The sequence below is a fragment of the Oncorhynchus keta genome, chromosome 35, assembly GCF_023373465.1.
Source record: "Oncorhynchus keta strain PuntledgeMale-10-30-2019 chromosome 35, Oket_V2, whole genome shotgun sequence".
In the NCBI taxonomy this organism is placed as follows: Eukaryota; Metazoa; Chordata; class Actinopteri; order Salmoniformes; family Salmonidae; genus Oncorhynchus; species Oncorhynchus keta.
In genome coordinates this window covers 64,017,020-64,039,406 of record NC_068455.1, presented here as the reverse complement: position 1 = coordinate 64,039,406, position 22,387 = coordinate 64,017,020, and the positions used below count along the sequence as shown (strand labels likewise).

At 44.7% G+C, this 22,387-nt stretch overlaps 1 protein-coding gene across 4 annotated transcripts; it reads left to right on the top strand.

Moving 5' to 3' along the window:
• Window positions 1–2,706: 2,706 nt before the first annotated feature.
• Window positions 2,707–21,865, top strand: LOC118369166 (acetylcholine receptor subunit beta). Of its 4 annotated transcripts, none has more exons than XM_052497262.1 (11): window positions 2,707–2,974; window positions 6,742–6,875; window positions 9,228–9,272; window positions 9,810–9,919; window positions 15,718–15,826; window positions 15,980–16,127; window positions 16,316–16,504; window positions 16,964–17,187; window positions 17,378–17,553; window positions 21,252–21,390; window positions 21,688–21,865. In XM_052497262.1, exons 2-11 carry the CDS (start codon window positions 6,849–6,851, stop codon window positions 21,835–21,837), a joined length of 1,317 nt encoding a protein of 438 aa, XP_052353222.1. In that variant the 5' UTR covers window positions 2,707–2,974; window positions 6,742–6,848; the 3' UTR covers window positions 21,838–21,865. The 4 variants fall into 4 exon arrangements, with proteins under 4 accessions (XP_052353222.1, XP_052353221.1, XP_052353223.1 ...); XM_052497261.1 differs by having other exon boundaries at window positions 2,707–3,152; XM_052497263.1 differs by lacking the exon at window positions 2,707–2,974 and adding an exon at window positions 4,241–4,416.
• The last annotated feature ends 522 nt before the right edge of the window (window positions 21,866–22,387 follow it).

Here is a 22,387-nt window from a genome sequence, read left to right as displayed (position 1 = left end):
GTGGCATGAGGATGATGGAAAGTGGTGTTGGGGGAAAAACATATAAACACATAAACATAAAAACACATAAACATAACATTATAAAATCCATGTACACAAACAACAAGTGTTGTTGGCAAAAAATACACACATTTCTTTCCCCAGGGCCGGGGGATGAGACAAGGATGCACCTTAAGCCCCCACCCCTCTTCAACATATATATAAATTAATTGGCGAGGGCACTAGAAAAGTCTGCAGCACCCGGGCTCACCCTACTAGAATCTGAAGTCAAACGTCTACTGTTTGTTGATGATCTGGTGCTCCTGTCCCCAACCAAGGATGGCCTACACCTGTCACACCCTGACCATATTTTGCTTTGTATGTTCTATGTTTTGTTTGGTCAGGGTGTGATCTGAGTGGGCATTCTATGTTGGATGTCTAGTTTGTCTGTTTCTGTGTTTGGGCCTGATATGGTTCTCAATCAGAGGCAGGTGTTAGTCATAGTCTCTGATTGGGAACCATATTTAGGTAGCCTGTTTTGTGGGTGGTTGTCTCCTGTGTCAGTGTTTGTACCACACGGGACCGTTTCGGGTTTTCACGTTTCTTGTTTTGTAGTTTATTCATGTTGAGTTTCATTATTAAAGAACCATGAATTATAACCAGGCTGCATTTTGGTCTGCCTCTCCTTCCCAGGAGGAATCCTGTTACAACAACAGCACTTAGATCTTCTGCACAGATTCTGTCAGACCTGGGCTCTGACAGTAAATTTCAGTCAGACAAAAATAATGGTGTTCCAAAAAAGGTCCAGTTGCCAGGACCAAAAATACAAATTCCATCTAGACACCATTGCCCTAGAGCACACAACAAATAATACATACCTCGGCCTAAACAGCTTCACAAGTAACTTCCACAAAGCTGTGAACGATCTGAGAGACAAGGCAAGAATGCCTTGCCTTCTATGCCATCAATAGGAACATGAAATTCAACATACCCATTGGGATCTGGCTAAAAATACTTGAATCAGTTATACAACCCATTGCCCTTGATGGTTGTGAGGTCTGGGGTCCACTCACCAACCAATAATTCACAAACTGGGACAAACACCAAATTAAGACTCTGCATGCAGAATTCTACAAAACTATCCTCAGTGTACAACTTAAAACACCAAATAATAATTACCTGCTAATTACCAAAATCTGGAAAAGAGCAGTTAAATTCTACAACCACCTAAAAGGAAGCGATTCCCAAACCTTTCATAACAAAGCCATCACCTACAAAGAAATGCACCTGGAGAAGAATCCCCCATGCATGCTGGTCCTGGGGCTCTGTTCACAAACACAAACAGACAGCACAGATCACCAGGACAGCAACACAATTAGACGCAACCAAATCATGAGAAAACAAAAAGTGGGTGAAATACCACAGTGTGCAATCACAGCAGCAAGATTTGTGACCTGTTGCCACAAGAAGAGGGCAACCAGTGAAGAACAAACACCATTGTAAATACAACCTATATTTATGTTTATTTATTTTCCCTTTTGCACATCATTACACCACATAATATGACATTTGAAATGTCTTAATTGTTGGGTAATTTTGTGATTGTAATGTTTACTGTTAATTTTGTATTAGCTATTTCACTTGCTTTGGCAATGTAAACATATGTTTCCCTAGCCAATAATGCCCCTTAAATTGAAATTGAATTGAGCAGGACAGGGATGGAGGAAGAGAGAGAATGAGAGGGGGGGCAGAAAGAGAGTAGGGGTGAAAGCGAGAATAAAGAAAAAGGGAGGAAGCCATCATAAAAAATGGTGGACCGAGTATTTTCCCTGACTTTTAGACCTGACCAGGAGAAACTCAGGCCTCTACTAGTTATAGACCAAGGCCCATAGATTCTCCTAGTCAGGTAATGTCATCCAGTCCCTGTCTATTTATGACATGTCTAGCCCTTGAGACGGCCTTCTAGCCTGATTACCTGTGTTGATAGTGGTGTGATGTTTGAGTGTGTTGACCAGGTGTTGGACTCTGGACAGGACTGGCTGTGGTGTTTTATGGTTGGTTCATGTCTGAGCTGGAGTCCCCCATTCTTTCCAATGCTCCACATATCATACACTGGGCAGAGCTTGGAATGCCATTCCACCAAAGGACAGAGACACAGAGAGAGAGTGAGAGAGGGCAACATACAGTCTAACTAAAAAGACACAGATGGTAGACAGTGATACATTGATGAAGTGAAAGAGAGAGAGGCATTAGAGGGCAGCACGCAATTTGGCGACCTGTCAGGAAGTCAAACCAGGGAAATAGCAGCATGTACAATGAGGTTTCCACCAAAAGCACAGTGTGACCTGATGTGGGGTCATGACAACAGGTATATTTTTGGGAAGAACAAAGGGGGGATCATCTGAACGTCACCCCGTTGTTCTCCCCAAAAATATACCTATTGTCATGACCCATACCCCCCCAGCCAAAACCTCACCAACAGGTGTCTGACTACGGAGGCTTTCATAGTCCATAACAAACTCCTCCCTCCTGTCACTCCCAGCACCACCGGCCAATCAGGTGAGAGCGTCCCCAGGCAGACGACTCCCACCCAGAGAGAGAGAGAGAGAGAGAGAGAGAGAGAGAGAGAGAGAGAGAGAGAGAGAGAGAGAGAGAGAGAGAGAGAGAGAGAGAGAGAGAGAGAGAGAGAGAGAGAGAGAGAGAGAGAGAGAGAGAGAGAGAGAGAGAGAGAGAGAGAGAGAGAGAGAGAGAGAGAGAGAGAGAGAGAGAGAGAGAGAGAGAAACTGTTCACTCGCACAAGCAGGACTCTGCCTGTAAGGTTGGCATAGCTAAATGGTGGTGTAGCGGCTGTGTTGGCCTGTTTAATGCTCTGGACCTGGATGCGTGTGTGGGGATGTGTGTTAACGATTAGCGACTTCGTTGGACTATCCAGATTCCTGTCAAAGGTGGTTAGAGTGCCCACCGATTGGAATAGTGGGTACAGTTGGTGGGTAAGGTCGGTACGCCCCTACGATACAGTTTGGTTGGTTTGTTGGTTGCCAGGGGAAGGGGCAAGACGTTGTGGGTCCTTGTGGTCTGAGGTGTTTTGAGGATGACTATGTGGATGAAGATGGGAGAGAGGATGAACCTTTTCCTGTGGGTGGTGTCTGCTTGCCTCTGCCTCACTCTCACTGGTAAGGAAAGTTTGTGTGCGTGTCAGTGGAAGCTGCTGAGGGGAGGACGGCCCATAATTGTGTGTGTGTGTGTGTGTGTGTGTGTGTGTGTGTGTGTGTGTGTGTGTGTGTGTGTGTGTGTGTGTGTGTGTGTGTGTGTGTGTGTGTGTGTGTGTGTGTGTGCAATGCAAGGCATGGCATGGGCATATATTTGTTTGCATCTGAGGCTGAGGTTGTCCTCATTGAGGTTGCGTGTTAAGCGACTGAAGAAACCCATGGTATGTGTAAGTCATAAATGATATCTCTTTAAAAAAGACGGGTAAAAATGTCATTACAGTATATCATTGTCATTACTTTATTAGCAACCTAATAACAATACCACTCTAGCCTCTGTGCACTTTGGTTTTGAGTGACAGACAGAAGAAAAAAACATACACCCGACCAAGATCCGTGCCTTTGACTTTGACCACGCCACCCAGTGGGGTGTTGCAAGTAAACATCCCCCATGCTAGCTGGTGACCTCTAGGCCATTGTCTCCCCTCTCAAACATCCCCCATGCTAGCTGGTGACCTCTAGGCCATTGTCTCCCCTCTCAAACATCCCCCATGCTAGCTGGTGACCTCTAGGCCAATGCCTCACCTCTCAAACATCCCCCCATGCTAGCTGGTGACCTCTAGGCCATTGTCTCCCCTGGGTGCCTACTGTGGTGGTGTAGTGTCATTGTATGTGCCCCTCCCCTCTCTCTCTCTGGGGAAGGAAACCAGGCAGGAGAGGTATGAAGGGATCAGGGATTTTATGATTTCCTCCAAAGAGAGAGAGGGAGAAGGGAGAGGAGAGAAGGGGGGAAGAGAGAGAGGGAGGGAGGGAAAGGGAGCTAGAGAAAGTGAAAGAGAGAGGGAAGGAGAAGAAAAGGGAGATAAAGAGAGAGAGAGAGAGAGAGAGAGAGAGAGAGAGAGAGAGAGAGAGAGAGAGAGAGAGAGAGAGAGAGAGAGAGAGAGAGAGAGAGAGAGAGAGAGAGAGAGAGAGAGAGAGAGAGAGAGAGAGAGAGAGAGAGAGAGAGAGAGAGAGAGAAACTGTTCACTCGCACAAGCAGGACTCTGCCTGTAAGGTTGGCATAGCTAAATGGTGGTGTAGCGGCTGTGTTGGCCTGTTTAATGCTCTGGACCTGGATGCGTGTGTGGGGATGTGTGTTAACGATTAGCGACTTCGTTGGACTATCCAGATTCCTGTCAAAGGTGGTTAGAGTGCCCACCGATTGGAATAGTGGGTACAGTTGGTGGGTAAGGTCGGTACGCCCCTACGATACAGTTTGGTTGGTTTGTTGGTTGCCAGGGGAAGGGGCAAGACGTTGTGGGTCCTTGTGGTCTGAGGTGTTTTGAGGATGACTATGTGGATGAAGATGGGAGAGAGGATGAACCTTTTCCTGTGGGTGGTGTCTGCTTGCCTCTGCCTCACTCTCACTGGTAAGGAAAGTTTGTGTGCGTGTCAGTGGAAGCTGCTGAGGGGAGGACGGCCCATAATTGTGTGTGTGTGTGTGTGTGTGTGTGTGTGTGTGTGTGTGTGTGTGTGTGTGTGTGTGTGTGTGTGTGTGTGTGTGTGTGTGCAATGCAAGGCATGGCATGGGCATATATTTGTTTGCATCTGAGGCTGAGGTTGTCCTCATTGAGGTTGCGTGTTAAGCGACTGAAGAAACCCATGGTATGTGTAAGTCATAAATGATATCTCTTTAAAAAAGACGGGTAAAAATGTCATTACAGTATATCATTGTCATTACTTTATTAGCAACCTAATAACAATACCACTCTAGCCTCTGTGCACTTTGGTTTTGAGTGACAGACAGAAGAAAAAAAACATACACCCGACCAAGATCCGTGCCTTTGACTTTGACCACGCCACCCAGTGGGGGTGTTGCAAGTAAACATCCCCCATGCTAGCTGGTGACCTCTAGGCCATTGTCTCCCCTCTCAAACATCCCCCATGCTAGCTGGTGACCTCTAGGCCATTGTCTCCCCTCTCAAACATCCCCCATGCTAGCTGGTGACCTCTAGGCCAATGCCTCACCTCTCAAACATCCCCCCATGCTAGCTGGTGACCTCTAGGCCATTGTCTCCCCTGGGTGCCTACTGTGGTGGTGTAGTGTCATTGTATGTGCCCCTCCTCTCTCTCTCTCTGGGGAAGGAAACCAGGCAGGAGAGGTATGAAGGGATCAGGGATTTTATGATTTCCTCCAAAGAGAGAGAGGAGAAGGGAGAGGAGAGAAGGGGGAAGAGAGAGAGGGAGGGAGGGAAAGGGAGCTAGAGAAAGTGAAAGAGAGAGGGAAGGAGAAGAAAAGGGAGATAGAGAGAGAGAGAGAGAGAGAGAGAGAGAGTGAGAGAGAGAGAGAGAGAGAGAGAGAGAGAGAGAGAGAGAGAGAGAGAGAGAGAGAGAGAGAGAGAGAGAGAGAGAGAGAGAGAGAGAGAGAGAGAGAGAGAGAGAGAGAGAGAGAGAGGCATCCAGACTGTGATAGAGTGACTGTGATAGAGGACAGGGAATGAGGCAGTTAATGACCTGTCGAAAAGAGAGAGAAGGGTAGAGAGATATAAAGAGACAGAGGGGCAATAGAAATAGAGAGATAGACATATGGAAAGAGAGTTAAAGAGAGAAGGGTAGAGAGATATAAAGAGACAGAGGGGCAATAGAAATAGAGAGATAGACATGGAAAGAGAGTTAAAGAGAGAAGGGTAGAGAGATATAAAGAGACAGAGGGGCAATAGAAATAGAGAGATAAACATATGGAAAGAGAGTTAAAGAGAGAAGGGTAGAGAGATATAAAGAGACAGAGGGGCAATAGAAATAGAGAGATAGACATATGGAAAGAGAGTTAAAGAGAGAAGGGTAGAGAGATATAAAGAGACAGAGGGGCAATAGAAATAGAGAGATAGACATATGGAAAGAGAGTTAAAGAGAGAAGTACATAGTTTGGTAGATGAGTAGAATATTACTGTTTGATGGAAGCAAAAATATAAATCAGTGCTCATATTTACTGAGCGTCTTAGAATACGAGCTCTGATGAATAAGATTACATGGACAGGAGGGAGCCGATCCTAGATGTTTTCTAAGAAGCTTGACAATTACAGCCCCAGAAGTCCACATTGATAGAATGAAAGATCAAAGTAAAGTGTTCCTTCATCAGGGATCAAATGGAACATTTAACGAAGCTCATTAACACTCCATTGTGTGATCATTCTGTTTAGAATCTATTTTGATCTCATATTTTGCCACTGTTCCAGATATTTCTTTGAACTTGTGGTGCAATAGTGGATATCGATTGCAGTACAGATTCCCTTTGCTGCCCATTTTACATCCACCTGCTCCTTACTTCCTTACCCTCAGCCTCTCTCTCTCCTCTTGTTCCCTCTTGTTTCCTTCTCATTACATATCTTTCGCTCTTTCCCTCACTCTATTATTTCCATCTCTCTCTCGCTCTCGGGATATCTCTCATCTCTTGCTCTCTCTGCCTCCCTCTCTCCCTCTCTCTATTTTTCTCTCCCTCTCTCTCTCCACCTCTCTCCCTCGCCCTCCTCCCTCAATCTCTCTCTCCATCTTTCCCTCTTTCTCTATCTTTCTCCAGGTGCGTCAGAGTCAGAGAGGCTGCTTCACCAGAAGATCTTCCAGAACTACAACCTGAAGGTCCGGCCAGCTAAACAATGGGAGGAGAAAGTCCAGGTCCGAGTGGGGATGACCCTCTCCCAGCTCGTCAGCCTGGTACGACACAGACACGCACATGGAACACACATATAAACACACACACGATAACACAAATAAACACACACAGACACACCCACATAACCACTCAAACAATTCATACATAGACACAAAGAAACAAATACAAACTTGCTCTGGAGGACACACACACACAGACACATTTGGCACTGCCAACTATCCTGCCAGCCAGCCCTCTCTCAGTGACATAGAGCCTCCAATCATGCATAGCCAATTATGCTTTCCTAGGACAGGATTGAGTATAGCGGGCTGCCATGCACCACAAGACTCACCCCCAGCTTAATGTCTCTATCTCTCTAGGCAGAATGAAACTCATCCCCAGCTTAATGTCTCTATCTCTCTGGGCAGAATGAAACTCATCCCCAGCTTAATGTCTCTATCTCTCTGGGCAGAATGAAACTCAGCCCCAGCTTAATGTCTCTATCTCTCTAGGCAGAATGAAACTCATCCCCAGCTTAATGTCTCTATCTCTCTGGGCAGAATGAAACTCATCCCCAGCTTAATGTCTCTATCTCTCTGGGCAGAATGAAACTCAGCCCCAGCTTAATGTCTCGATATCTCTGGGCAGAATGACACTCACCCCCAGCTTAATGTCTCTGTCTCTCTGGGCAGAATGAAACTCATCCCCATCTTAATGTCTCTATTTCTCTGGGCAGAATGAAACTCATCCCCATCTTAATGTCTCTGCCTCTCTGGGCAGAATGAAACTCATCCCCATCTTAATGTCTCTATTTCTCTGGGCAGAATGAAACTCATCCCCAGCTTAATGTCTCTATTTCTCTGGGCAGAATGAAACTCACCCCCAGCTTAATGTCTCTGTCTCTGGGCAGAATGAAACTCACCCCTAGCTTAATGTCTCTATCTCTCTGGGCAGAATGAAACTCACCCCCAGCTTAATGTCTCTGTCTCTGGGCAGAATGAAACTCATCCCCATCTTAATGTCTCTATTTCTCTGGGCAGAATGAAACTCATCCCCAGCTTAATGTCTCTATTTCTCTGGGCAGAATGAAACTCACCCCTAGCTTAATGTCTCTGTCTCTGGGCAGAATGAAACTCACCCCCAGCTTAATGTCTCTGTCTCTGGGCAGAATGAAACTCATCCCCAGCTTAATGTCTGTCTCTGGGCAGAATGAAACTCACCCCCAGCTTAATGTCTCTGTCTCTGGGCAGAATGAAACTCACCCCCAGCTTAATGTCTCTGTCTCTGGGCAGAATGAAACTCATCCCCAGCTTAATGTCTCTATCTCTCTGGGCAGAATGAAACTAATCCCCAGCTTAATGTTTCTGTCTCTGGGCAGAATGAGACTCACCCCCAGCTTAATGTCTCTGTCTCTGGGCAGAATGAGACTCATCCCCAGCTTAATGTATCTGTCTCTGGGCAGAATGAGACTCACCCCCAGCTTAATGTCTCTATCTCTCTGGGCAGAATGAAACTCACCCCAGCTTAATGTTTCTGTCTCTGGGCAGAATGAAACTCACCCCCAGCTTAATGTCTCGATCTTTCTGGGCAGAATGAAACTCACCCCCAGCTTAATGTCTCGATCTCTCTGGGCAGAATGAAACTCACCCCCAGCTTAATATATCTGTCTCTGGGCAGAATGAGACTCACCCCCAGCGTAAAGTCTCGATCTCTCTGTGCAGAATGAAACTCACCCCCAGTTTAATGTCTCGATCTTTCTGGGCAGAATGAAACTCACCCCCAGCTTAATGTCTCGATCTCTCTGGGCAGAATGAAACTCACCCCCAGCTTAATATATCTGTCTCTGGGCAGAATGAGACTCACCCCCAGCGTAAAGTCTCGATCTCTCTGTGCAGAATGAAACTCACCCCCAGTTTAATGTCTCGATCTCTCTGGGCAGAATGAAACTCACCCCCAGCTTAATGTATCTGTCTCTGGGCAGAATGAGACTCACCCCCAGCGTAATGTCTCTGTCTCTCTGGGCAGAAATGAAACTCACCCCCAGCTTAATGTTTCTGTCTCTCTGGGCAGAAATGAAACTCACCCCCAGCTTAATGTTTCTGTCTCTGGGCAGAATGAGACTCACCCCCAGCTTAATGTCTCTGTCTCTGGGCAGAATGAGACTCACCCACAGCTTAATGTTTCTGTCTCTGGGCAGAATGAGACTCACCCCCAGCTTAATGTCTCGATCTCTCTGGGCAGAAATGAAACTCACCCCCAGCTTAATGTTTCTGTCTCTGGGCAGAATGAGACTCACCCACAGCTTAATGTTTCTGTCTCTGGGCAGAATGAGACTCACCCCCAGCTTAATGTCTCGATCTCTCTGGGCAGAATGAGACTCACCCCCAGCTTAATGTCTCGATCTCTCTGGGCAGAACGAGAAGAACGAGGAGATGACAACCAATGTGTTCATGAATATGGTGAGCATCAAGCATTTATCTTCATCATCTCTCCGCTAATCCTCCCTCTCTTCTCATCTCCACGTTACTCCTCTCTTTCAAAAATGGGACTTGTCACTTTTTATAATGGAAAATTATTTATTTCTTTATCCCTCACGCATGCAGCCTTGCTCTTTCGCTCTCTAACTCCATCTCTCTCTTCCTTTCTTTTCATTTTTCGCCCGGCTCTTCTTCCCTCGCTCCCTCGGTCTGCGGTGCTAATTGTTATTGGAGCGGGCCTGAGTGTGTGTGACAGTGCAGTGTGTGTGTATGTCAATGAGACTGCCTCAGCCACGTTATAAATGACAGCAACACCAGACAAAAGCAGTAATGATTCTCTGTTCCCATTCTGTCCTTTCATTTTATATCTTCCTCACATTGTGACTGTATCTCTTTTGCTGCTCCTCCTCTCTCTCTCTCTCTCTCTCTCTCTCTCTCTCTCTCTCTCTCTCTCTCTCTCTCTCTCTCTCTCTCTCACACTCTCTTTAACGCACCCTCTCTCCCTCCCTCTCTCTCTAGGCGTGGACTGACTACAGATTATCATGGAATCCAGAGGATTACGATAATATAGATGTCCTCAGGATTCCTCCCAACAAGGTGTGGCGGCCAGACATCTACCTCATCAACAAGTGAGACTCCTGTCCTACTCCAAAATAGAATAGCATAGAACACCATTCATGTTCCATGACCAAGAGTTTAGAATAGCAGAGACACCATCCATGTTCCATGACCAAGAGTTTAGAATAGCAGAGACACCATCCATGTTCCATCAGCAAGAGTTTGGAATAGCAGAGACAACATCCATGTTCCATCCAACCAGCTCTCATAGTCTCACTTCAGAATGTCAAATTTCAAAGTTGAGTGTTTAAAGTCAAGTTTATGAATTAACTCAACATTTTTAAGGTTATGGTTAAATGTAGGCATTAATTCCAAAACCTTAAGGTTAGACATTAACTCCGAATGGTTAAGGTAAGGGTTAAGGTTTGGGATGTGCTTAATACAAAAATAAAAAATAAATGTTTCATCACTGGATTTAAACTTGCAACATTTGGACTCAGAGGCAGATGTTCACAACCCTCTGTCATCCCTGTCCACAACGCCGTAACAAAACCAAAACCTACTTGAAGGTAACTGAGCTCACTGTTGCCCCTAGTGGCATGTTTCCATGTCATCTCCCAACATCCTCAGACATGGATGGACGTTGAATACCAGTTTCTGACTGGTATCACGGGTGATACAAGAATAGCAGAAAACATTATCCATGTTCCATCACCAATAGTTTAGAATTGCAGAGAACACCATCCAGGTTCCATCCCCAAGAGGTTGGAATAGCAGAGAACATCATCCATGTTCCATCACCAATAGTTTAGAATTGCAGAGAACACCATCCAGGTTCCACCACCAAGAGGTTGGAATAGCAGAGAACAGCCATCCATGTTCCATCACCAATAGTTTAGAATTGCAGAGAACACCATCCAGGTTCCATCCCCAAGAGGTTGGAATAGCAGAGAACAGCCATCCATGTTCCATCACCAATAGTTTAGAATTGCAGAGAACACCATCCAGGTTCCATCCCCAAGAGGTTGGAATAGCAGAGAACAGCCATCCATGTTCCATCACCAAGAGTTTTTCCCAACCATGTGACACTGAACAGGAAAAACTCTGCACTCCTTAGATGTGCCTAAAACTTGGGACTTTTCCTTTTGGCCCTGTCCAGCACCCCACATTGCTTTTCCCCAGAGCTGAAAAACAACCTGCAAATGTTTTTCTTTACCTATACTTTACGCACAATTGTTTGTGGTCACCCTCCTTTCACATTTCTTACTGTCAATCGTGAATGATAATTTGTTACGTTTTACAGGTGAAGTGTTCATGTGTTATCTGCACATCAACCATTTGATCTAAATCAGTTTCATGGGATATGCATTTACCTCTTCTTGAGTTATGTACGCTACAGTGTTGTTAAGAGAAGCCTACAGTGTTTTGAATTAGCTACAGTTGAAGTCGGATATTTACACACCTTAGCCAAATACATTTAAACTCTGTTTTTCTCAATTCCTGACATTTAATCCAAGTAAAATGTCCCTGTCTTAGGTCAGTTAGGATCACCACTTTATGTTAAGAATGTGAAATGTCAGAATAATAGTAGAAAGAATGATTATTTAATATTTTATTTCTTTCATCACATTCCCAGTGAGTCAGAAGTTTACATATACTCAATTAGTATTTGGTAGCATTGTCTTTAAATTGTTTAACTTGATTCAAACGTTTCGGGTAGCCTCCCACAAGATTCCGACAATAAGTTGGGTGAATTGTGGCCCATTCCTCCTGACAGAGCTGGTGTAACTGAGTCAGTTCTGCCCACAAATGTTCGAAAGAATTGAGGTTAGGGCTTTGTGATGGCCACTCCAATATCTTGACTTTGTTGTCCTTAAGCCATTTTGCCACAACTTTGGAAGCATGCTTGGGGTCATTGTCCATTTGGAAGACCCATTTGCGACCAAGCTTTAACTTCTTCACTGATGTCTTGAGATGTTGCTTCAATATATCCAAATAATTTCCCCGCCTCATGATGCCATCTATTTTGTGAAGTACACCATCCCCTCCTGCAGCAAAGCACCCTCATGACATAATTTTCTGGAATTTTACAAGCTGTTTAAAGAGACAGTCAACTTAGTGTATGTAAACTCACTGGACTCACTGGAATTGTGATACAGTGAATTAGAAGTGAAATAATCTGTCTTTAAACAATTGTTGGAAAAATGACTTGTGTCATGCACAAAGTATATGTCTTAACCAACTTGCCAAAACTATAGTTTGATAACAAGACATTTATGTAGTGTTTGAAAAACAAGTTTAATGACTCCAACCTAAGTGTATGTGAGCTTCCAACTTCAACTGTAAATGCCGGAATGCGTTTCTGTCCATGCTTCTCATAGTCTGTAACGGCTCATCTACTTAAGTGCCAATAAAACCTGCAACTGGCAGATGCCATCAGGGAAATAGCTGTACGGTCCCAGCCAGTCGCTCTTGAGCCAGCCCCACCAATAAGCTGTTGGCGCACTCAAACCGCAGGAGGTTAACGCCGATGTATGCTGGGACCACTAGGCCCAAGACCTCACAGATGATGCACATGACCAGGTAAGATGCCCACGTTTTTCTGAAGCCAAGTCAGACTGACGTAAAGGATGCATTCTCCTTGTCCTCGTTGGCCCCTAGCTGCCCTAACTTGGGCATACCTGAAGCTTAAGTTGCTCTGCAGTGTTGGATTGACGTCGTCCCACTGCTCTGTCAGCCTGTTGGCCTCCTCCAGCCATAAGGACAGCTGTTTGTAGTGGGGCAGCAGCACACAGGAAATGCCTATGCAGATCCCCACCAAGAAATGCCCCACTATTACAGACTACTGCACCACGCACACTAAAGGGTTCTTCCCTCCTTCGTATTCGACTTCTATGAGATTGCTGACAGCTGAGCAGCAGGAGCGCACGCCGGGCAGCACCCACACCAGCAGCGTCAGGGCGCAGTTCCACAGGGCTCTACAGGGGGCGGTGTGGCACCCGGCGTAGTGTGGCTCGGAGGCATAGTCCAGCAGCCCCAGGGCTAGCATGGGCAGAGGCAGCTCGTTGAATACGTCCGAGGCTTGCTCCAAGAGGAAGCACTTGGACACTGGGGAGCAGGCAGGTCCGAGGAACCACACAGCCGCCATGGCGCATGCCAACACCATGCCGACCAGGAAGACTCAGAGGCCACAGACGCCCATGAAGGAGGTGTGAAGCCGGCACAGGCAGATGGACAGGATCAGACAGTCCAGGCCCACCTTTAACAGTTAGATGAACAGAATCAGGATGGTGTTGTCCTTGCGGCCCTCCTCTTCCCAGGACTCAATGATGGGAGACATTATGAAGATTTTGCCTTTGAGACTGGGCCCAAACCCAGAAGTCATCTATTGGGTCTGTGACATTCTGATCGATGTCACTAGAAAAAGCTGTTGAAGAGTGAGTGGAACAGTTAGCAGTAATCTACAAACAGCTTCTACCAAGCAATGAGACAGTTTTCTAGTGTTATCAGTGCTACCGGGTCTCTCGTGACTCGTCTACAGCAAAAACACCCCTTTAGGGAAGTCGAAAATAAGAAACTTCAACTCTCCCTGTAATGGATGTAGTATGCCTCAACTCTCCCTGTAATGGATGTAGTATGCCTCAACTCTCCCTGTAATGGATGTAGTATGCCTCAACTCTCCCTGTAATGGATGTAGTATGCCTCAACTCTCCCTGTAATGGATGTAGTATGCCTCAACTCTCCCTGTAATGGATGTAGTATGCCTCAACACTCATTGTTTGGATTCCACCTACCTCAACTATTAAGAAGTACAGTACCCAACGAATACATTTAGATGGTGACAGGTTGAGTCATAGGCTGACATTTTCAGGTATGGCAATCCATTGACTATATTTTCAGCTATAGAATACGAGTTTGTCCAAGTGCAGGAGGAAATCCATGCCTTCTTTTGAAACAATGCAATTGTCTAATGCAGATATCTTCCACATACAGTAACAGGAATCTTCAATTATTAAAAGCTTCAAAATCTGATGTTATAACTATCATGATGATCTTGTGGACTGCCAGTCCTTGCATCCATATCTCCATCTATGATTTTGAGCATGATTGAATTCCTTCAGCCCACTCTCTCAGCTCAGTTGTAAACCAAGTGACAGGGTTGCCTTTTACTTAAGTAGAACATTTGAATTAAGAGTTGTTCTCCAATGACACAAAAAAAACTATCAATCCACGTAACACTGTGATCATTTAAACACATTGCATGTAGGCTCTACCTCTCAATTGTTGTGGGTAATGCTATTGTAAAGGGATTTTTCAGGTGAACCAAAAGGAGATCAGTCGATGATATCAATCAAAAATCTATCCGATTTAATACAAGAATTCAGTGAGCACACCTCTAGAGCAGAAGCAAAACAATTGTCTTTACGGGCCTCTTGGAAACAGGCCCTTTATATTCTAATCAGACAGTACCAAACGTTCTCTAAACATCTGCCAAGAGGCTTGTACGAAGTCAAAACAAAAGACAGTGACTTTGGCAGCTGCTACAGAATCACACAGTGTTCATAATGTCATCGATGGAATACTAATCAGTTTGTCATTGAAACTTCAGTAGCTCTAACGTCAATCACTATCAAACGATTTGAGAACAATCCTTAACAATCAGTGAACAGTCTAGTGACCATCAACCTGTACACAAAGTATAAGTAGAACACTGGAAATCATGTGTATTGCACAAAACATACAAATATGCTAAGCAGTGTGTTAATTACACTTGAACTAAATATGAAGGAAAAAATGGTTGGGGGCCTCCCATAGCTCTTCTTGAGTTATACAGTGTTGTTTTGAAGTAACCTACTGTGTTGTTTTGAACTACTTCACACCCCTAGACTTTTACACATTTTGTTGTGGGATTAAAATTGATTTAATTGTTATTTTTTTGCCAACGATCTACAAAAAGATACTCTGTAATGTCAAATTGAAGAAAAATTTGAACATTTGTAAAAAAATAATAATAATAATAATAATAATTGCTTGATTGCATAAGTATTCAACCCCCTGAGTCAATACATGTTAGAATCACCTTTGGCAGCAATTACAAGATGTGAGTCTTTCTGGGTAAGTCTCTGAGATATTTGCACACCTAGATTGTACAATATTTGCACATTATTCTATAGAAAATTCTTCAAGGTCTGTCAAGTTGTTTTTTGATCATTACTAGACAGACATTTTCAAGTCTTGCCATACATTTTCAAGAGAATTTAAGTCAAAACTGTAAATAGGTAACTCAGGAACCTTCAGTGTCTGTTGGAAAGCAGAACTGAACCAGGTTTCCCTCTAGGATTTTGCCTGTGCTTAGCTCTATTCTGCTCATTTTTATACAAAAAAACTCACAAGCAAACTCATAAAATGTTGCAGCCACCACCATGCTTGAAAATGTAAAGATTGGTACTCAGTGATGTGTGTGTTGCATCACAGAGTTAGTCCATGCAACTCATTATGTGACTTGTTAGGCAAAGTTTTACTCATGAAAATACAGCATTTAGTCTTGCCATTCAAAAGGGTTGAATACTTATTGATTCAAGACATTTCACCTTTTCATTTTTTATTAATTTACAGTGAATTTGAAACTATTCAGACCCCTTCACTGTTTCCACATTTTGTTACGTTACAGCCTTATTCTAATATATATATAATGTTTTTATCAATCTACCCTTAACACCCCACAATGACAAAGCAACGATGCAGGGCTCCTTTGAAAAGGAGACCTTGGTCGCAATCGGAATCCCCTTTCTAAATTAAGGTTAGATTAATAAAATATGCATCACATGACTCCTGATTGTCCTTTATGTGAACCTCCTTATCCACACAGTAATGATGGTCAGTTTGACGTGGCTCTGTATGTCAACGTGCTGGTCTACAGTGATGGGACAGTCAACTGGCTGCCTCCTGCTATCTACCGCAGCAGCTGCCCTATAGAGGTACATTATCAAGAAATTATTATATTATTATTAACCAATAGAGGTAACGAACCAGGGCCCGTATTCATAAAGCTTCTCAAAGTAGGACTGCTGATCTAGGATCAGGTCCCTAGATCAGCACTCCCACTCTGTAATAACCTTCTTTGCCAATAGGTGGCGTACTTTCCGTTTGACTGGCAGAACTGCACCATGGTGTTCCGCTCCTACACCTACGACTCATCAGAGGTGGACCTGCAGTACGCCCTGGATGAGAAAGGAGAGGAGATACATGAGATTATCATAGATGAGAACACCTTCACTGGTTAGAGTCCTCTCTCTTCTCTTCTCTTCTCTTCTCTCTTCTGGCCTCTCTTTTCTTACCTCCTCTTCTTTTCTTTTCTCTTCTCTGCTCTTCTCTTTTCTCCCCTCATACACCTCTCCACTCCTCCCACTGCCTTCCCCCGTTCCCCATTTCCCCTCTGCCCTTCATCTCCCTTTCCCTTTCCACAGAGAACGGGGAGTGGGCGATCTGCCATAAGCCCAGCAGAAAGAACGTGAACCCCGAGGACCTGTATGAAGACATCACCTTCTATCTCATCATCGAGAGGAAGCCTCTCTTCTACGTCGTTAACATCATCGTGCCCTGCATCCTCACCATGGTCCTGGCCATCTTTGTCTTCTATCTACCACCTGGCGCATGTCAGTCCCATGTCACACTCTGCCACATATGCACATTATGTCTCATTGGCATGTGTAACTTGCGTAGAACCGGATAGAGGGCACACTTAGCACAAAGATAGGATGTGTGCCCTCTTTCCATCTCAATGATAAATTGAGATGGGTAGCTTGCCATTGTTGATTACACATCAAGGAAGTATCCGTAAGAATATATGTTGTGCTCTGGGTACGATGTTTATGTAGTCTGTTTATACTTCTTGGGGGTTTATTTACATGTTTTAGAACAGGTGTCTCAAACTGGCAGCCTGCTGGCCAGAAGTGGCCCATGAACCAACTTAATGTGGTCCGCAGTTGTAAAAGAAGCAATATTTGTCATTAGGTGGTTCATAATGTTTAAGCCCAGTCTTTATCACTTGCCAGACAACTGCAGTAGATACATAGCCGCCATGTTTTAGCCCTGTGTTTCCCTCTCTCTCCCAGGTGAGAAGATGACCCTGTCCATCTCTGTCCTCATCGCTCTCACTGTGTTCATGCTGCTGCTGGCTGACAAGGTCCCCGAGACCTCCCTGGCCATCCCTCTTATTGTTAACTATGTCATGTTCACCATGATCCTGGTCACCTTCTCAGTCATCCTCAGTGTGGTGGTCCTCAACTTGCACCATCGGACCCCCTACACACACATTATGCCCCCTTGGGTGCGCAAGGTGAGCTGTAGCCTACGTGGCGGTGCTATGGATGGTGTAGTCTATATGAGATATAGACTCTAGGATCTTCTTCTTCATTATCTTTGCAATACATCTCTATGCAATTTCCTGCTTCTGTGCTGGTTCAATGCCAAGGGGACATATATTTGCTACTTCCTGCTAAAACCTTGACGTTTGACCTCTCATCCAGGTGTTCATCCACTTCCTGCCGAAGTATCTGGGCATGCAGAGGCCCCACCCAGAGGAGCCTTTGGAGGAGGAGCCTAGTGATGATACGCCCCTCCAGAGCATCGACGGACGCAGGCCGGGGGGAGAGTACTTCTTCAGGAAGATCAACCCTGAACTGGTCCTACCCTGGAGAGGCAGGTAAGGTATCAACTAACACACGCAGACCAGGGATTCACCAGTAGATCACAGCTAGTTGCTTTCGGTTTGAGACAGTCATCTTGGCTACAAAGATTTGTTGGTGAAGAGATTCTATTCGACTGAATACAAGCTAGCCAAAGCATGAATCTTCTTTTCAGCACTATCCTGAGGCAAAGTACAAATGCCTTTTTCTCCTGTGCCAACTATATTATAGTTAGGTACATTGTGTGCCCAGGCTTGGCAGTAGTATCATCTTCTTTAGGCATCTTAATAGATGTCTGTCTATATGTGCTATATCATCATAATCTGCTATAGTCTGGGAACCTAGTTCCTATTCCTCCCACCTCTATACCCTCTAATATACTCTACTATACTCTACACCATCCCAATAGTCTAGAACAGTAGGTAATGTTCCTCCTATACTCATAGCCTCTACTATACTCAACTATACTCTCTAAAGCCTCAACTGTGCTCTACTTTCCTCCACAGCCTCTACTATACTATACTCTATTCTACTATACTCCACCATACTATACTCTCCATTGCCTCTACTTTACCCTCCATGGCCTCTACTATACTCTACTATAGTCTCCATGGCCTCTACTCCACTATACTATACTCTACATGCCCTATACTATACTATACTATACTCTCTGTGACCTCTACTATACTCTACTGTAATCCCCATGGCCTCTACTATACTATCCATGATCTCTACTATACTCTACTACACTATACTCTTCATGTCATATACTATACTATACTCTCCATGCCCTCTACTATACTCTACTATACTCTCCGTGGCCTCTGCTATACTCTACTATACTCTTCATAGCCTCTACTAAACTCTACTCTACTATATTATACTATACTCTCCATGGCCTCTACTATACTCTCCATGACCTCTAATATAATCTCCATACCCTCTACTATGCTATACTCTACTATATTTACCATGGCCTCTACCATACTCTACTCTTCCATAGCCTATACTATACTATACTCTACGATACTCTCCGTGGCCTCTACTATACTCTACTATACTCTTCATCGTCTATACTATACTATACTCTCCATGGGCTCTATTATGCTCTCCATAGATAGCCTCCTCTAAATACAGTAGTTCCGACTATACTTTCCGCTATACTGTCCACATCTCACTCAGTGATGATAAATATCTGACAGATTCATTTGGCCCCTCAGTAGTCACCCTAGTCTCACCACCCAGAGTGGGGCTCGTAAACACCCAGAGACCCATGGATCTCCAGGGCTGGTGGACACTACTCATCCCAGGCCAAAGGCATCATATTCAGGCCTGCTAAGCCTCAGACCCCCATCCACAGTCGCCAGGGCATAAGCCTCTGTTTGGTTTGGGCATTAGGGGTAATCCCGAAAGAGAGGGATGTGGCAGTCGGTTGGATGGAGGGGAGAGAAGGGTGGCTGGTAGATGAGTGTGGAGTATAGGGAGAGGTGTTGAGTGATTTTGTGGGTTTTGATGTGGAGCGAGGGATGGAGGGATGGTGATGTTACTCTATCTAGAAGATGGCTCTGTTTCAAGGCGATTGGGGACGATGGCGCCAGTGTCAACTCAACTGTTCCCTCGGAGTGTGTAGTGATTCAACGCTCTCTCTCTGCTGTCACAGAGCTAGTTAGAGACCAGGTGTTGCCCTTCACACTGAGTTTACGTGTGTGTGTGTGTGTGTGTGTGTGTGTGTGTGTGTGTGTGTGTGTGTGTGTGTGTGTGTGTGTGTGTGTGTGTGTGTGTGTGTGTGTGTGTGTGTGTGTGTGTGTGTGTGTGTGTGTGTGTGTGTGTGTGTGTGTGTGTGTGTGTGTGTGTGTGTGTGTGACTTCACAGCTCAGGGTCTAGCTATGCTCCGTCCTGCCTGTTGCGTGCCAGCAACATTCCAGGGCTTCTATTCATTACCACAGACAGATGGAGCCGGTGTCACACACACTCTCTCCCACACACACACAAACTCACAAACAAACGCACACTATGACACATAGTCTCTGTGGTGCCAGAAGGTTATGATGTCCTGGTGCCAGTCTGGCCTCCCTGAAGAGGTGATAACTGATACTGAATAGCCCTGTTCCTGGCTAATGAACAAATACATCTCTCGGAGGCCGTGTGACTTTAAACCAGTCCCAAAGAAAGAACGTCATGTGAACGAGACACAGTGGAGGCTGGTGAGGAGTGGACGGCTCATAATAATTGGTGGACTAGAATGAATGAGCCCATCCCCCGCAAAGTTCCACCAGCCACAACTGGCATGACATATGCCTTAAAGGTTGCAAAATTAATTCCCTGGTTTTCCCAAAATCATGTTTGGAAGATTCCCGGGAAAAAAAACAGAATTTCTGGAAAACCAAGGTATTTATTGAAAGTTCCAGGAACTTGTGCCTCAAGTTATACAGATAATTATCTTTATACCAACTGTACATGAACGGTGTGGTACCTACATACTCAGAGACCATCACTGGTCTGGGGCTTGAAGACAAAAAAGGACTCAAAATACAACACACTGGAATACACGAAAGACAATCACGCACAAAACAGAAAGGGAAACCAGAGGGTTAAATAAGGAACATAATTATGAGATGGGAACCAGGTGTGTAAACAGACCAAACAAATGGAAAAATGAAACATGGATCGGTGGCGGCTAGAAAGCCGGTGACGTCGACCGCCGAACGCGGCACGAACAAGGAGAGGGAACAACTTCGGTGGAAGTCGTGACACTACGTCCTTGACAGAGATGCTTTATCTTTCAATATCATTCAAAATATTGCTCACATCCTTTGTCAACCAACGGGATACAGTTTCATATGTTCCATTTTATGTTCATAGTCTGTTCTCTATGTGAATTGGTTTATGTTCTGATGTGGTTTGTACATTGCGCGGTTGGACAATGTAGTGTAGAGTTTATGTAAAATAATTATGACTTAAATGCTATAGCAGTAAATAATAGCCATCTTAGAAGAACCATAGTTTCCCATGGTACAGACAGTGGTAGTCAGTCGTAGCCAGTGGTAGTCAGTCGTAGCCAGTGGTAGTCAGTGCCTCTGTCGAGCCCCAACATAAAGATATACCCTAATGTAAGGTAGTGTTCAGGGTGGATTCTCTGACAACAATACTGCTATGGAACAGCTGTGTGACGCAGGAATACCTTTAGGGGTCCCGTGTAGCTCAGTTGGTAGAGCATGATGCCAGTGTTGTGGGTTCAATTCCCACGGAGGACCAGTACTAAAAACATATTCAAATGTATTCACTCACTACTGTAAGTCGCTCTGGATGAGAGCGTCTGATAAATGACTTGAATGTAAATGTCATACCAGCACCACAATACGTTGTCCCAACATTTTTTTTTTTTTTTTACCTTTTTTACCTTTTTTTACCTTTATTTACCTACATTACCTCTGTGACAGGAGTGTCACTGTCACTCAGAGACCTGGAGGAGGGGACACATGCCACATGACTAATGAAGTTTATTTGACACATAGGTATGTCCTCTGGAACCCTCAATGGTAAAAGACAGACAGAAATATGGCACTTCTGACTTGATTAACTACATGATTAACTACATTTGTTGTTAGCATTTATTTGTTTGTGTGGGTTTGCGTTTCTTCTCAAATTCATACACCGTTGTGCTCTCTCTCTCTCCCCCCTCTCTCTCTCTCTCTCCTTTCTACCCCCCTCTCAGGAGTGAGAGTACAGTACAGCTCCAGAGGTTCTTTGACAGTGACAACTACTGTCTGATCCTCCCCCCGGACCTCAAGTCAGCCATCGCTGCCGTCACATACATGGCTGAGCAGCTGAAGAAGCAGGATGGCTCAGACTCGGTGAGCTACACACACACGAACAGACATGCATACACACAGGCAAGCATGCACACACAGACACAAACTTCCCCATGCTCATTAAATGAATCTCCATTCTCTCATACCAGAGCACAGTCAGTGTTCCCAGCATGCCCTGGTGATGTCCACATGTCACTGCAGACATACTGTGCTTCCTTCTTCATTACTTACATGCTTTCATGTCTCTATGTCTCTTTGTGTGTGCGTGCGTGCATGTGTGTGCGCACATCCCTCTGTCCGTATGTGCGTGTGTGTGCCTGTGTGTGTTCCTCCCTATAGGAGACAGGAGACTGGCAGTACATTGCCATCGTGGTGGACAGGCTGTTCCTGTGGCTGTTTGTCATCATTACTACTCTGGGGACTCTGGCCATGTTCATGGACGCCAGACTCAACTACACCCCAGACGAACCGTTCCCCCTGAGGCCGTAGTCCATTCACACACCCCAGCACAGCCACTCTGGTGCTCACAAGGGATTACAAGAACTACACTTCCCATAATTCCATAGCTGAGTACCAACTTCTTTGATATGACGAGGACCCCCAGGTAAAACTCAGTGTTCTATGTATAATGTATTGTTAGGGATGACACAGTACCATATGAATAGTCCCCTTCTCTAATCCTACTCCTTTATGAAAGCAATATAATCTAATATAGACGGTTTATAGATTAGCATCTATTTAAATAGGACAAAAATATTATTTATATACAGTACCCGTCAAAAGTTTGGACACACCTACTCATTCAAGGGTCTTACTTTATTTTTACTATTTTCTACAATGTAGAATAATAGCGAAGACATCAAAACTATGAAGTAACACATATGTAATCATGTAGTAACCAAAAATGCGTTAAACATATATTTTATATTTTTAAAAGTAGCCACCCTTTGCCTCTTGGCATGCTCTCCACCAGCTTCATGAGGAAGCCACCTGGAATGCATTTCTATTGACAGATGTGCTTTGTTAACAGTTAATTTGT

Bases quoted from the DNA above. Each gene is read 5' to 3' on its own strand.
- LOC118369166 (XM_052497261.1), top strand. From the start codon at position 3,071: ATGACTATGTGGATGAAGATGGGAGAGAGGATGAACCTTTTCCTGTGG. The intron at 9,273-9,809 runs GTGAGCATCAAG...CTCTCTCTCTAG, and splicing joins CCAATGTGTTCATGAATATG to GCGTGGACTGACTACAGATT. The intron at 15,827-15,979 runs GTACATTATCAA...CTTTGCCAATAG, and splicing joins GCAGCAGCTGCCCTATAGAG to GTGGCGTACTTTCCGTTTGA.